We start from the raw sequence: 15,030 nt of genomic DNA on the forward strand, positions 1-15,030 counted from the left end.
CAAGACTGATTTATTCATGCAATTTACTTAACACAATTGCAAGCATCAAAACAGCCAAAATAAAATAAAAGACAAAATAAATCCTTGCCTCTGTGGGCGGCTACCTTCTCACAGCTGGAACCTACCTAAGAAGTCTTTCCAACCTACTGTTGGGCCGACACTGCTGATCCTACAGCAGACACTCAAATGTCCATTTGTTTGCTTTTCACACAGCACAAACATTGTCCATTGAACATGTCCCTTTGTTTTCTTTCACACAGCACATGTTCATTTATGACAGGATCCTTTACTCTTCAGATTCTTCACATGGAACACAGTTCATTTAACAGGTCCCTTTACTCTTCACACTCTTCACATGGAACACTTCTCTTCACACTCTTCACATGGAACACTTTGTCTTCTCACCTTTGAGACGTCTTCACTCGTGGTTACCCTCCTTAGCTTCACATCGCTTTAGGGGGTCTTCTCCCATGCTCACCAGCTTGTCGGGAGGCACACATCCGACTGTCCCCCTCTCCCAGCCCACACGGCGACAGGCGGCAGCAGTCCTTCTCCCATGCCCACACGGCGTCGGGAGGTACACGTATGTCTGTCCTCCTCTCCCAGCCTACACGGCGACAGGAGGCAGCACTCAATAGATTTTCTCTGGACAAATTATAGAGTCCTTGATCTCCTCATTCTGAACAGCTGAATGGTTTTCAACTTCCTGCTGGCTCTCTCTGCAGCCAACACCCTATAGTATCAGTGAACTTTCAAAGCAGGTGGGAATGTGTCTCCTCTCAGTGACTACATTCCCAGATTTACCTGACTTCCTGTCACAATATATATATATATATATATATATATATATATATATATATATATATATATATATATATATATATACACATATATATAAACTTTTAGATGTGCATATTATTGAACACAATATACAGGGATGTAGGAAGTAGTGATCGACCGATATAGTTTTCTTATTGCCGATACCGATACCGATATTTTGGCCATTGAATATCGGTATCGCCCGATATTGGCCAATATTTTCATACATTTATTTATTTTTTTTCTTGACAATTACTCTTGTGGAGGGATCTGGGGGTCTAAAAGACCCCAAACCCCTCCTCTGCACTTAAAAGCATTCAAAACGTCAAGTTTGGCTGTTTTGAATGCTGTCATCTTTTTTTAATTTGGAGCCGAGTACCCGGAAGTGATGTCATGACATCACTTCCGGGTTTTTACATGGAGACCCGATCAGAGCCGAATGCGGCTTTGATTGGGTCTTCCGCAGCCGTGCAGGATGGTTGCCCGGGTCTCCCGGGGGGACAGCGGACCCAGGCGAGCTACGGAAGGCGGCATGAGGGGGGGGGGTATCCCCTCCCGCTCCTTGTAATGACAGCCGAGCGGCTTCTCAGCCACATCGGTTGTCATTACAAGACAGCCAACTGTCGGCTATGGACGCCGGTACCGGGGTGATGTCTCTAGCTGCAGGCATCACTCGGGTACAGCACTTTCCCGAAATATCGGTAATATCGATAACCTCCAGGGCCGATTCCGATATATCGGGGAAAGTGCATATCGGCCCTCGATATATCGGCTTTGCCAATAATCAGTCGATCCCTAATAGGAGGTGGTAGAAACACACCCACGCCCGCACAGGATGAACTGATGTCTTTAGGAAACCTTAATAAAGGAGGAAGAAAAGGAGGAAAAAATCCACACAATGAAAATCAAATGGTAAGTTGCATAGGTTTGCAAGTAGATTGCAAGTTTTCTTGGATACCATTCTTAAATAGAATGTCCCCAAATAATGAGAGGTAAGTATCTTCCGAGTTCTTCTTTATAGAATGTACCAGAAGCCTGGATCATTAACGGGCAAATCTACAGTAACGGCACTTGGGAAAAAGTTCTAAGACTAGACAAATTCAGCAAGAAACCAAAACAGATCCTCATCTGTGAGATGCAATACACGTTTATATCACTGACATCTGTGGTTGGACATGATGACGTTAAGTCTGAGCAAAATCCTCCGTTTTGTGTATCTGAAGAGAGCTGATCTCGAAGTAAATATGCTGAATGTGTCTGTCTCTCCTCCAAGTGGCAGTAACAGTTCAGTAGAAATAATATCTGGCGTATTCACCCATATATGTAGTCAGACTCTATATAATTGGAATGTCATAGGCTGTTGTTGGCAAATTCATTGACGTATATGGTCACACGGTATATGAGCTGCTGATAATAAACTTTAATCAGCAGATGAAAACACTCAAGCATATGTGGTCATAGAATGAGTCTCAACAGCTTTGACTAACTTGGTAAACAGTCCTTCCTGTGATATGAGAGAGAGAAACCGATATCACCAGAATACATAGCTCCTCCCAATAAGACAGTTCCTTGGATGTTCAAAGTTTCCATGTTTTGGGGTTGAGAGAAACAGAAGTCACCATCTGAAGGTCCGCGGATCATTTTAAAAGTCCTCATTAGTCAATGTCTCTCCAGAGTGCTGGAGAAGGGGGTGGTCAAATAGGTAATATATTTCATATTTTTTTGGACATGCAAGGGGGTAGTTAGCTTTTGGAGGCACATTTTTTGCACTCTTTCAGAAGTGACACCATGTGAGATACCGCCATTTCCTGGAATGGCACTATTGAATCTTGGTATTGATGCAATTCCAAATTTGTTTAATACAATAGTAATACATTTCCTATGGCAGCGAGACTGATGATTACGAGGAATTGGAAAACAAATAGGTCTCCTAGCTTTCTTAATACCCTCAAGTTCACACATTTTGGGGGAGATTTACTAAAACTGGAGCACATAGAATCTGGTGCAGCTGTGTATTGTAACCAGCTTCTAGGTTTTAGGCTATGTTCACAATGATCCGACTCGAAAATCATACGATTTCCGATTAGAGTTTGCACTGCAACTTCAGGTCCGACTTCAATGAACAGGATCGGATTTTGATCTGACTTTGAGATGATTGTGACTTGTTCTTTGACCATTCAAAACAATTCCTTATGCTCTGGAATGGATGAAACTATTATCAAAAAAAACCCCAGCGGTGCCCCCCCCCCCCCAAACCATACCGGGCCCTTATCCGAGCATGCAGCGTGGCAGGTCAGGAAAGGGGGGGACGAGCGAGGGCCACTCAACATGGGGGGGTGCTTTTGGGGCAATACCCCCCTACCCCAAAGCACCTTGGCCCTTATGTTGTTGGGGACAAGGGCCTCTTCCTGACAACCCTGGCTGGTATTTGTGGGGTCTATGGGTAGGGGGCTTATCCAAATCTAGAAGCCCCCTTTAAGAAAGAAGGCCCCGGATCCTGCCCCCCTATGTGAATGAGTGTGAGGTGCATTGTACCTCTACCCATTCACCAAAAAAAAAAGCAGTGTGGTGTTACAAAAAAAACAAGGGACCGTTTGTCCCCCTTCATAGCGCCAACATCAATCAGTGTCTTCTCTCTCCTCTTCCTCCACCGATGTCTTTTTTCCCTGCTTCCTCCACCGATGTCTTCTTTCTCCGCTTTCTCCACCAATGTCTTCTTTCTCTGCTTCCTCGACAATGTCTTCTTTCTCCGCTTCCTCCACCGATGTCTTCTCTCTCTGCTTCCTCCACCGATGTCTTCTCTGCTTCCTCCACCGATATCTTCTCTCTCTGCTTCCTCCAACAATGTCTTTTTTCTCCACTTCCTCCACTGATGTCCTCTTTCTCCACTTCCTCCACCGTTGTCTTTTTTCTCTGCTTCCTCCACCGATGTCTTTTTCTCTGCTTCCTCCACCAATGTCCTCTTTCTCCACTTCCTCCACCAATGTCTTCTCTCTCTGCTTCCTCCAACAATGTCTTCTTTCTCTGCTTCCTCCACCGTTGTCTTTTTTCTCTGCTTCCTCCACCGATGTCTTCTTTCTCTGCTTCCTCCACCGTTGTCTTTTTTCTCTGCTTCCTCCACCGATGTCTTTTTTCTCTGCTTCCTCCATCAATGTCCTCTTTCTCCACTTCCTCCACCAATGTCTTCTCTCTCTGCTTCCTCCAACAATGTCTTCTTTCTCTGCTTCCTCCACCGATGTCTTCTCTCTCTGCTTCCTCCACCGATGTCTTCTTTCTCTGCTTCCTCCACCGATGTCTTCTTTCTCTGCTTCCTCCACCGATGTCTTTTTTCTCTGCTTCCTCCACCGTTGTCTTTTTTCTCTGCTTCCTCCACCGATGTCTTCTTTCTCTGCTTCCTCCACCGATGTCTTCTCTCTCTGCTTCCTCCAACAATGTCTTCTTTCTCTGCTTTCTCCACCGATGTCTTCTTTCTCTGCTTCCTCCACCGATGTCTTCTTTCTCTGCTTCCTCCACCGATGTCTTCTCTCTCTGCTTCCTCCAACAATGTCTTCTCTCTCTGCTTCCTCCACTGATGTCTTCTCTCTCTGCTTCCTCCAACAATGTCTTCTTTCTTTGCTTCCTCCACCGATGTCTTCTCTCTCCGCTTCCTCCACTGTTGTCTTTTTTCTCTGCTTCCTCCACTGATGTATGATGTACAAGTTGGTTCTTTGGATCTAGCACTTCTCAGTTTGACATTCCCTGCCGCTGACCCAGCAATAAGGATTTATCAGATAGGAAAGTCATTATTAATGATCGAGATCGGTATAAGTTACCTCCTTTGATATCTTTTTGTTGTCTTGCCTGTTCACTAGCTCTTTGCTTTAGAGCTATTAACTTTAGGGCAACGGGTAAACATTATAGCCCATATAATGCTGGCAGTGCATTGCCGCAGCTCTCTTTTCCTTTCTAGAAGCCACGCCCCTGGCGTAACCCCATAAGGGGCGGGGCCGGCGACATAGGTCATCCGTTTTTGGGTTTGATGGAAGTAAGTCTTAGGAGTTTCCATCAGTGGAATTGGTGAATGAGATATATGGTGAGAACGGATTTGGAGGAGATTTTTTGAGATCCGACCACATCCATAGATTACCCTTAAAGGGACAAGCGCATATTGACCTAATAAACATAGATCAAAACGGGAGGTCAGCTGCTAATGGTGGTTTTTAAGTCATACAGGGTGTGGACAGGATAAAGAATCAAGCACTTTCAAGTGGATTATCGGAGGAGCACAACATGAGGACTTTTCTTTTTCATATTTATTGATTTGGCATTGGAAATATAAGAGGACTGCATTTTGTTTTTGATGAATTTTGGATTCTTGAGTATTAATAATTACACAGTGTATTACACAAGTGTGGCCCTGGATCATTTTAGGTTGTGTTCATTTTTCGTAGTTTGTATTTTGTTGGTTTTCTTTTCCATAAACCTGGTTAGAAATGTTATATGAAACTACTTCTGGGTGTAAGCGGTGGTCAATACGATCCTCTTCCTTAATTTGCGGAAAATCCTCCTTCATCAACCAATCCCAGACATGACATGTCAGGAGCGTACACTAATTACGCATATCTTTATGACCACTAAACAAAACTATAGTGAGACCATGGAAAACCCCAGGTGCTCAGCTTTGATAAGGTCAAAAGCAGGGTACAAGGTACACTGATTATTGAAAAGCTGAGTGTGATTCTTAAAGTATAACTAAATGCTAATTTTTATTTTTAGTTTTGCATAGAGCAGAGATGGGCTAGAACACCCAGGGCTGCTGTTAGAAATCGCCAGGCCCCGTACAGACTACCTGGCAGCCCCCCCCCCCCCCCCCAAGAAAATATTAAAGATATATTTAGCTAAAATTACAACAAAATCACTATTAGCAGACACAAATATAACATAACTCACATAATTCCTGCTAAATCTAAAAAAAAAAAAAAACTATGTTAAATAAAAGTAAAGAGGAGATGAAAAAAATATACAGGCTGGGCAGTTGGAGCTCAGTGATCAAAGAGACAGAGAGAGTTACAAATAAAGTCCTGAGTAGAGATAACATTAGAGCCAGTGCTGGGAGGGGGGCCCACACAGGGAGGGGTATTAGTGAGGGATGACGGTTTCTTTTTTAGCAGATAAAAGCTGATAGCTGGGAGAGGTACAGATCAGATTCAAGTGCTGGAGGAAGATTTCTGTATTTGTTGTCCATCACTAATTCCCCTCTCTGTGTGGGCCCCCCTGTGTGCTCGGGCCCCCTGCAAGAGGGCTGGTGGTCCCCTTTATCAGCGGCCCTGAGAACACCTATTAGATTTTTTTGCTACATCTGCCCCCGTTAAGCAGATTTACCCTCGCTATTTGTCCTGTTTACCGTTATCATCGAAAGTGAAAGTAAAATTAAACCCTAATTTTGGGTTGTCCCCAGAAAAGTAAGAGGGGAAATCTTCCAATGGGGACACTAGTTCTGGTGACCTGGGGAGTCCCCCAAGGAATTCCCCAAGGGATTTCCACTAACTTCCTCCACATGTCCAGGGTGAGAGGGTGAGTGAGCCAGCGACCCAGGGGGGGTATGGTGTACGGGCTGGTTTGGTCCTGGGGGGGTAGTATGGTGTGGTCCTTCTGCCGCCCCATCCCCAGCCCATGTAGCACCAGCTACCACTGGTCTTCAGGCTTGTCTGGAAAGTCTTTGGCTGGTTTGGTCCGGGGGGGGGGTATGGTGTGGTCCTTCTGCCGCCCCAGCCCATAGAGCACCAGCTGCCACTGGTCTTCAGGCTTGTCCGGAAAGTCTTGGGCCAGGAGAGCATGTTGCCTTTTAGTCAGGTTCTCTCCTAGTTCTTGGGTAGACCTTGCATCAGCACATCCCGGTTTTGGCTGGGTGAACCCCGAGTATCCCAGTCCCTGTCCAGATTCTTGGGGGATCAGGGATAGGGTTCTTTCCATTTTCGAGGAGGACCGGGTTTGCACTTTGTTCTCTTTTTTGTGATTCACTTTTTGTCTGCTCAATTTTTATTGCCCTGGTGTTTAGTTTTAAGTGTGCAGAACGCACTAGCTTAAAAAATAAAAAATGTGAGGAACAACGTCTTGTATGAAGGATCTGTGCATTAGGTTGATCTCTTTTTGTCTCTCCCACATCATAAGAGGATTGTTTACTGAAGGTACATCATGTAAAGCTATTGAGACTCGTATTCTATGACCACATGTGGTTAAGTGTTTGTTTTTATCTGCTAATTGCAGTTTATAAGCACCAACTCATATACAGTGTGACCCTTAATTGTGATAGAATTTGCCAATGGCGGCTTCTGACATTCCACTTGTATAGAGTCTGACTACATATTCGGGTGAACTATATGCCAGATATTTCTACTACTGAACTGTAATTGCTGTTTTGAGGAGAGACAGACTCCTTCGGGATATTTTCTCAGACATCGGCTCTCTTTAGATACACAAAACTGAGGATTTTCTTCAGACCAATATCCCAACTTTATTTTGTCCACCTACAGATATCCGTCATCTAAATGTGTGTTGCATACAACAGATGAGCATCTGTTTTGGTTTATGGATACATTTGTCTGACCATTTCCTGACCAGGCCTTTTTCTGACACTTGTTGTTACAGCCGTGGCCAAAAATTTGGAGAATGACACAAATAATAATTTTCACAAAGTCTGCTGCTTCGGTTTTTATGATGGCAATTTGCATAAACTACAGAATAGGGATCGACCGATATCGGTTTCTCGTTGCCGATACCGATATTTTGGCCATTGCATATCGGTATCGGCCGATATGGGCCGATATTTTCAACATTTAAAGTTTTGCAAAATAAACACAATTTTTGACACAAATCTGTTACTGAAACCTTTAGTGGGTGGCAGGCTGGCACCCTGTGGTGGGTGGTTGGCTGGCACCCTGTGGTGGGTGGCTTGCTGGCACCCTTTGGTGGGTGACTGGCACCCTGTGGTGAGTGGCTGGCTGGCTAGCACCCTTTGGTGGAAGGCTGGCACCCTGTGGTGGGTGGCTGGCTGGCACCCTGTGGTGGGTGACTGGCTGGCTGGCATTTGGTGGGTGCCTGGCACCCTGTGGTGACTGGCTGGCTGGCTTGGCACCCTTTGGTGGCTGGCTGGCACCCTGTGGTGGGTGGCTGGCTGGCACCCTGTGGTGGGTGGCTGACTGGCACCCTGTGGTGGGTGGCTGAAAGGGCATCCTGTGTGCTGGGTGGCTGGCTGGTACAGGCAGGGCCTGTGGCTGGCTGGCTGGTACAGGCCTGTGGGTGGCTGGCTGGCACCGGGAAGCTGTGGGTGGGTGTATGTATGTGACGGCTGTGTTTAAACACACTGTGTGCACTGTGCACTCACTGTCCCGAGACTCCCGACTCCAGACGAGGCTGAGGGAGGCGGCCTAAGAAGGCAGAAGCTGTCCCAGTGTGCGGAGGCGCGTGACGCAACATACGCAATGACGTCACGACTATATCGGCAATATCGGTAACCTCTGGGGCCGATTCCGATATATCGGGGAAAGTGCATATCGGCCCCCGATATATTGGCATTGCCGATAATCGTTCGATCCCTACTACAGAATGTTATGAAGAGCGATCAGATTAATTGCAATTAATTGCAAAGTCCTTCTTTGCCATGAAAATGAACTTCATCCCATAAAAAACATTTCCATTGCATTTGTGAAGAAGGCTTCAGGGCGCCCAAGAAAGTCCAACAAGCGCCAGGAACGTCTCCTACAGTTGGTTGAGCTGTGGGGTCGGGCACCACCAGTGCAGAGCTTGCTCAGGAATGGCAGCAGCCAGGTGTGAGTGCGTCGGCACGCACAGTGAGGAGAAGACTTTTGGAGGATGGCCTGGTGTCAAGAAGGGCAGCAAAGAAGCCACTTCTCTCCAGGAAAAACATGAGGGACAGGCTGATATTCTGCAAAAGGTGCAGGGATTGGACCGCTGAGGACTGGGGTAAAGTCATTATCTATGATGGATCCCCTTTCCGATTGTTTGGGGCATCCGGAAAAAACCTTGTCCGGAGAAGAAAAGATGAGCGCTACCATCAGTCCTGTGTCATGCCAACAGTAAAGCACCCTAAGACCATTCAGGTGTGGGGTTGTTTCTCAGCCAAGGGAGTTGGTTCACTAACAATTTTGCCTAAGAACATCGCCATGAATAAAGAATAGTACAAAAACATCCTCCGGGAGCAACTTCTCCCAACCATCCAAGAACAGTTTGGTGAGGAACCATGCCTTTTCCAGCATGATGGAGCACCTTACCATAAGGCAAAAGTCATAACTAAGTGGCTTGGGGAACATAACATCGAAATTTGTGGGTCCATGGCCAAGAAACTCCCCAGGCCCTAGTCCCATTGAGAACTTGGTGGTCAGTTCTCAAGAGGCGGGTGAACATGTGTACAGTAGGTGGTGTACAGTGGGTGGTGTACAGTAGGGGGTGTACAGTGGGGGGTGTTCAGTGGGGGGTGTTCAGTGGGTGGTGTTCAGTGGGTGGTGTTCAGTGGGTGGTGTTCAGTGGGTGGTGTACAGTCGGTGATGTACAATCGGTGGTGTACAGTGGGTGGTGTTCAGTCGGTGGTGTACAGTGGGGGGTGTTCAGTCGGTGGTGTACAGTGGGTTGTGTATAGTGGGTGGTGTAAAGTGGGGGGCGTACAGTAAGGGGTGTACAGTGGGTGGGGTACAGTAGGGGGTGTACAGTGGGGGGTGAACAGTAGGTGGTGTTCAGTGGGTGGTGTACAGTCAGTGATGTACAGTGGGTGGTCAGTCGGTGTTGTACAGTGGGGGGTGTACAGTGGGTGGTGTACAGTGGGGGGCGTACAGTAAGGGGTGTACAGTGGGTGGTGTACAGTGGGGGGCGTACAGTAAGGGGTGTACAGTGGGTGGTGTACAGTCGGTGATGTACAGTGGATGGTGTACAGTGGGTGGTGTACATTTGGGGGTGTTCAGTCGGTAGTGTACAGTGGGGGGTGTATAGTGGGTGGTGTATAGTGGGTGGTGTACAGTGGGTGGTGTACAGTCGGGGGTGTACAGTCGGTGGTGTACAGTGGGTGGTGTACAGTGGGTGGTGTACAGTGGGTGGTGCACAGTGGGTGGTGTACATTTGGGGGTGTTCAGTCGGTAGTGTACAGTGGGTGGTGTACAGTGGGGGGGTGTATTGTGGGTGGTGCACAGTGGGTGGTGTACAGTGGGTTGTGTACAGTGGGTGGTGTACAGTAAGGGGTGTACAGTCAGTGGTGTACAGTGGGTGGTGTACAGTGGGTGATGTACAGTGGGTGGTGCACAGTGGGTGGTGTACAGTAGGTGGTGTACAGTAGGTGGTGTACAGTAGGTGGTGTACAGTAGGTGGTGCACAGTCGGGGGTGCACAGTCGGGGGTGCACAGTGGGTGGTGTACAGTGGGTGGTGTACAGTGGGTGGTGTACAGTCGGGGGTGCACAGTCGGGGGTGCACAGTCGGTGGTGTACAGTCGGCGGTGCACAGTCGGGGGTGTGTAGTCGGTGGTCATTTATATATGAAGGGAGAGGTGGCAGTGGTTGGTAAGTATTCTGTGATTGAAGACTGGGCAGTAGAGGATATTTCCTATTTCCTTCTCAGTTTGGACACGTCTGCTCAGCAGTGCTGTAATAGTAAATGATAAAAGATTCATAATGCAGATTTTGTTTCTTTCTCGTCTGTCGTTCCCCCCCCTCCCCCCCATGTTCCTATTGCATCTTATTTACTGCATTCGATTTTTAAATTTGTAGCCTGAGGGAGCAATAATTTAGATATCATTTCTAGTTTCTGTTTATTAACCTTCATTTTGTTTTTCCTTTTTTTCCCCCCTTTGGGCTGTCTGGTTGGTTGTTTATTTGCTTGTTGTGTTTGTAATAAGTCCGTGTCTAGATCCGACGTTCCGTACCTTAGATAGAATTCTGATCCTTAAAGCAGAACCCTTGGAATTGTTTTTATGCGGTCGCCGCATTGCACTGTGCAGATGGCAAAAAATACAAAATGTAACACTTTCTGTGAAAAACAAAATTGATCGTCCATGGCTTTACATTGCTCGGCCAAATGCAGGGAAATTAATAAAAATGACCTTTTTATGAGCTCTTCTCCTGTGTGATCCCTACTGTCAGACATGTTTTTATATCAGTCGCTCATTTGCAGTTTGCTCACTTTTTTTTTTCAAAGGACATTGTAAATGATAGTTAATCACTTCAGCCCCGGAAGGTTTTACCCCCTTAATGACCAGGCCATTTTTTGCGATTAGGCACTGCGTTACTTTAACAGAAAATTCCGCGGCCGTGCAACGCTGTACCCAAATACAATTGATGTCCTTTTTTTCCCACAAATAGAGATTTCTTTTGGTGGTGATTGATCACCTCTGCAGTTTTTAGATTTTGCGCTATAAACAAAAAAAAGAGCGACAATTCTGAAAAAAAAAACTCCATATTTTTTACTTTCTGCTATAAAACATTCCCAAAAAAAAATTTAAAAATTTAAATTTTTTTTTATCAGTTTAGGCCAATTTGTATTCTGCTACATATTTTTGGTGGAAAAAAAAATCCCAAAGAGCGTATTTTAATTGGTTTGTGCAAAAGTTATCGCGTCTACAAACTACGGGATATATTTTTGGATTTTTTATTTATTTATTTTTTTATTAGTAATGGTGGCGATCAGCATTTTTTAGCGGGACTGCGACATTGCGGTGGACAATCGGACCCCTAACTGACATTTTTGACACTTTTTGGGGGGACCAGTGACACTAATACAGTAATCAGTGCTAAATATTATGCACTGTTACTGTATAAATGACACTGGCAGGGATGGGGTTAATACTAGGGGTAATCAAAGGGGTTTATATATGCCTAAATATGCTTGCTCACTGTGGGGGATGGGCTCTGTGACAGGCACAGAGAGATCGGGGTTGTAGCTTAGCTGAAATTTCTGATCTCTCCCTGCCTGTCTGACAGAAGACTCGCCTGCTTTGTTTACATAAGGAGGCGGGTCTTCTGTCAGTTTATCTGACGATTGTGGGAGGCCGGTGGCCATCGCCGCCATTCCTCCTGCGGCCCGCCTCCCGCTGTGTCTAAACACAGCGGGAGCACGGCGCCGACCACTCGTGCACGAAATCACGTGGTTTTGCGCAGCTGAGCCACCCTGCCGCAGTAATACTATGGTGGGCGGCCGGTCGGCAAGAGGTTAATTTGCATTCAGTGATTTCGGCAGCTACTTATTTGAGAACAATATCATGCTTTTATACCAGATCATAGTCATTTTGTTTTTATATTTCAGGAGCCCAAACTGCGCGGAATATTCAGAACAGTGGAAAGCGGAAGCAGCTTGACAACTGACGACATTGTGCAGAGGATTATCAAAAACAGGTCTGTATTGTGATGAATGCGAGTGGTTATATAATAAATATATTTAGAAATTCAATATAGGATCAAAAGTCTGTTGACATCCCTCCAAATGATTGAGTATGTGGTATCGGTAATGCCCCGGCATACAAAGAATTTTTAAATCAGCCTTTCACAGACAGGGTTACTCCAGAAAACTATTAGGATGAATAACCACGCTAAAATAAATAAATTGATAAACCTAAAGAAAAGGGGAACCCTCTAAAGCAGCAACCTCTAATGTGCAATACCATCACATACATGCAGATAAATAAAAAACGCTGCTGAGGACGTCTATGACGAAACGCGTACGGTGCCGTCACATCATTTCCAGTTCCGGCTCTAGGAGGAACGCATTGCGTTCCAGCTGCTTCCTGATCGCGCTTTTATACTGTTGATATTGTAAGTATCTAGTAACAAAATATACTGCAAAATATACTAGTATACAGTATTTCCACGCGCCACTGGAAAAAGGTGAATATAGTATAAAGTGCAATCTAATATTAATTGTTAATAAATAAGTAAATAAATAAGTGATGTAGCAGCTGCTGTATGAAAAAAGTGAGGTAGTAGTGAGCAATTGGTCTAAAAGACCAAATACAGCGCTTGCTTAGTGATGAATCTAAACCAACAATGTAGTGAATATAAAGTGCAATAGCGTTGAGTACAATAAATCACACAAATATTAATAAATGTATATGTAAATAGATAACAATTCCTGTGAATAAAAACGTGCATGAAACTTGAATATATGGTAGAAAAATATATGGTAAAAAATATGAACGTGGTAAGTGATAATTTAAAACAAATAGTGTCCTTAAAAATAATTGTCCAAAATTCATACAAGGTGCTTGTGTTCAGACTTGATAAAATATGATCTCGGCTGTTTCTTGTCCCAAGTGGGTAATATGGTTGGGTCACTTACCAAATGAAGTAGGTACTGAATGCCATACGGCACCAGTACCAATCAGGCTTTGTAAGCCCCCTGGGCTCAATGGATCTCCTCGAGATGTTATCCCATGGGCTAGCAACGATCCCTCAGGCTTCCATAGTATGCAGTCCAATTCGATATGGGGGAGAAAGAAAGTGCTCCAGATAGTGTAGTATTTATAAAGGCAATTTATTTACCCATAATAGGGTTTTCAGCATTAAAATGTATTCCAAATGTTTAGCATTGGTGGTCAGCGGTGCGGTGCGGGCTGCACGTCCTCTCGGAACTAGCTTCCGGCTTGCGCTCCAACCAACGTTACGTACCCACGCTATGCGTTCCAAGCTAACGCGTTTCGTCACTTCCGGTGACGTCTTCAGAGCTATATCAATTTATCAAGTCTGAACACAAGCACCTTGTATGAATTTTGGACAATTATTTTTAAGGGCACTATTTGTTTTAAATTATCACTTACCACGTTCATATTTTTTTCCATATATTTTTCTACCATATATTCAAGTTCCATGCACGTTTTTATTCACAGGAATTGTTATCTATTTACATATACATTTATTAATATTTGTGTGATTTATTGTACTCAACACTATTGCACTTTATATTCACTACATTGTTGGTTTAGATTCATCACTAAGCAAGTGCTGTATTTGGTCTTTTAGACCAATTGCTCACTATTGTAAGTATCTGTCTTACATTTCTTAATAAAATTCTACAAAACGGTATGACACGATTGCTGCCCTTTCTCATTTCCTACGAGTGTACCACTTACCCCAACGCTCTGAGGATCTCAAGGTGGGCTTGGATTAGGACCTCTAGGAGGACCCAGGTACCCGGGATTAGGAGACCCCATGGGATAACCCCCATCCACTTCCCTAGGAACCTTAGAGAGGCCCCCCAGGATACCCACTTGGGAGTGCCAGGTCAAGACTCCCAGATTACGCTTGAAATCTTCCAAAAAAGAAGCTCATGTACTTTTTTGATCTTCAGGCGACAAAAAGGGATTTTGCTTGTTGGGCGTTTTGAGACTTCAGAGATGAGATGAGAATACACTCAGGTGTGAACGGGGCCTCAGGTGTGAATGGAGCCTTAGTCAGGTTGAAAAAAAGTCCATCTGGCTCAACCCAAAAAAAACAGTAAAAAAAAAAAAAAAACCAGTAAATATTTTTTCTACATTTTCTATTTTTTTTCCCCATGAAAGTGGAGTTACCCTTTAAATAATTCTTTCTTTAGGTTGGAGTTTGAAGCTCGGAATCAGAAGAAAGAAGCGAAAGAACTGGCGGTGTTGGAGGCACAGCTGAAGCGGGAGAGAATCGTAGAGGGGGAGGAGAACTGAGAGGCCGTCCTCATCCCCCATATATATATATATATATAATATTATCCATCTTCTAATCTATGAACAATACTACACACTCCTCCAACAGTCCTACACCCAGCATCCATCGCCCGGCACTGCACCCGTCATATCACACCGATGCTCTAAGGATAATGGTTAGAGTTACATCAGGGGATGAACCCGCATGCAGCTTTGTGCAGAGAGACAACCGGTCACCAAATCCGGCTTCTCATTTCCTATAAAGAGCTGCTGTCCTATGGGGAAGGGATGAAAGCAGTTAAGGTGCTCCTACACCAGAAGAACAGACCAGTAAGGGGTTGATTTACTAAAACCGGAGAGTGCAAAATCTGGTGCAGCTCTGCATGGGAGCCAATCAGCTTCTAACTTCAGCTTCTTCAATTAAGCTTTGACAAAAAAAAAAATAATGGAAGCTGATTGGTTTCTGTGCAGAGCTGCACCAGATTTTGCACTCTCCAGTTTTAGTAAATCTGCCCCATTGTGTTGACCATATGCATGAAGATAATGTGAGAGGATCGGTCTATTTTTA

The 15,030-nt window shown here is 45.0% G+C and overlaps 1 protein-coding gene across 1 annotated transcript in view; it reads left to right on the forward strand.

Annotated features, from left to right (window-relative positions):
- The window catches only part of PCYT2 (phosphate cytidylyltransferase 2, ethanolamine), a 74,863-nt gene extending 60,240 nt beyond the window's left edge, over positions 1 to 14,623 (forward strand). Inside the window, exons 12-13 of the mRNA XM_082272693.1 lie at positions 12,101 to 12,189; positions 14,381 to 14,623. Coding sequence (XP_082128819.1) covers positions 12,101 to 12,189; positions 14,381 to 14,483 — 192 coding nt within the window. The 3' untranslated portion in view covers positions 14,484 to 14,623. The remainder of the gene's footprint in view (positions 1 to 12,100; positions 12,190 to 14,380) is intronic.
- The last annotated feature ends 407 nt before the right edge of the window (positions 14,624 to 15,030 follow it).

The sequence above is a fragment of the Pelophylax lessonae genome (assembly GCF_965119305.1).
Source record: "Pelophylax lessonae genome assembly, chromosome: 11".
NCBI classification, from domain to species: Eukaryota; Metazoa; Chordata; class Amphibia; order Anura; family Ranidae; genus Pelophylax; species Pelophylax lessonae.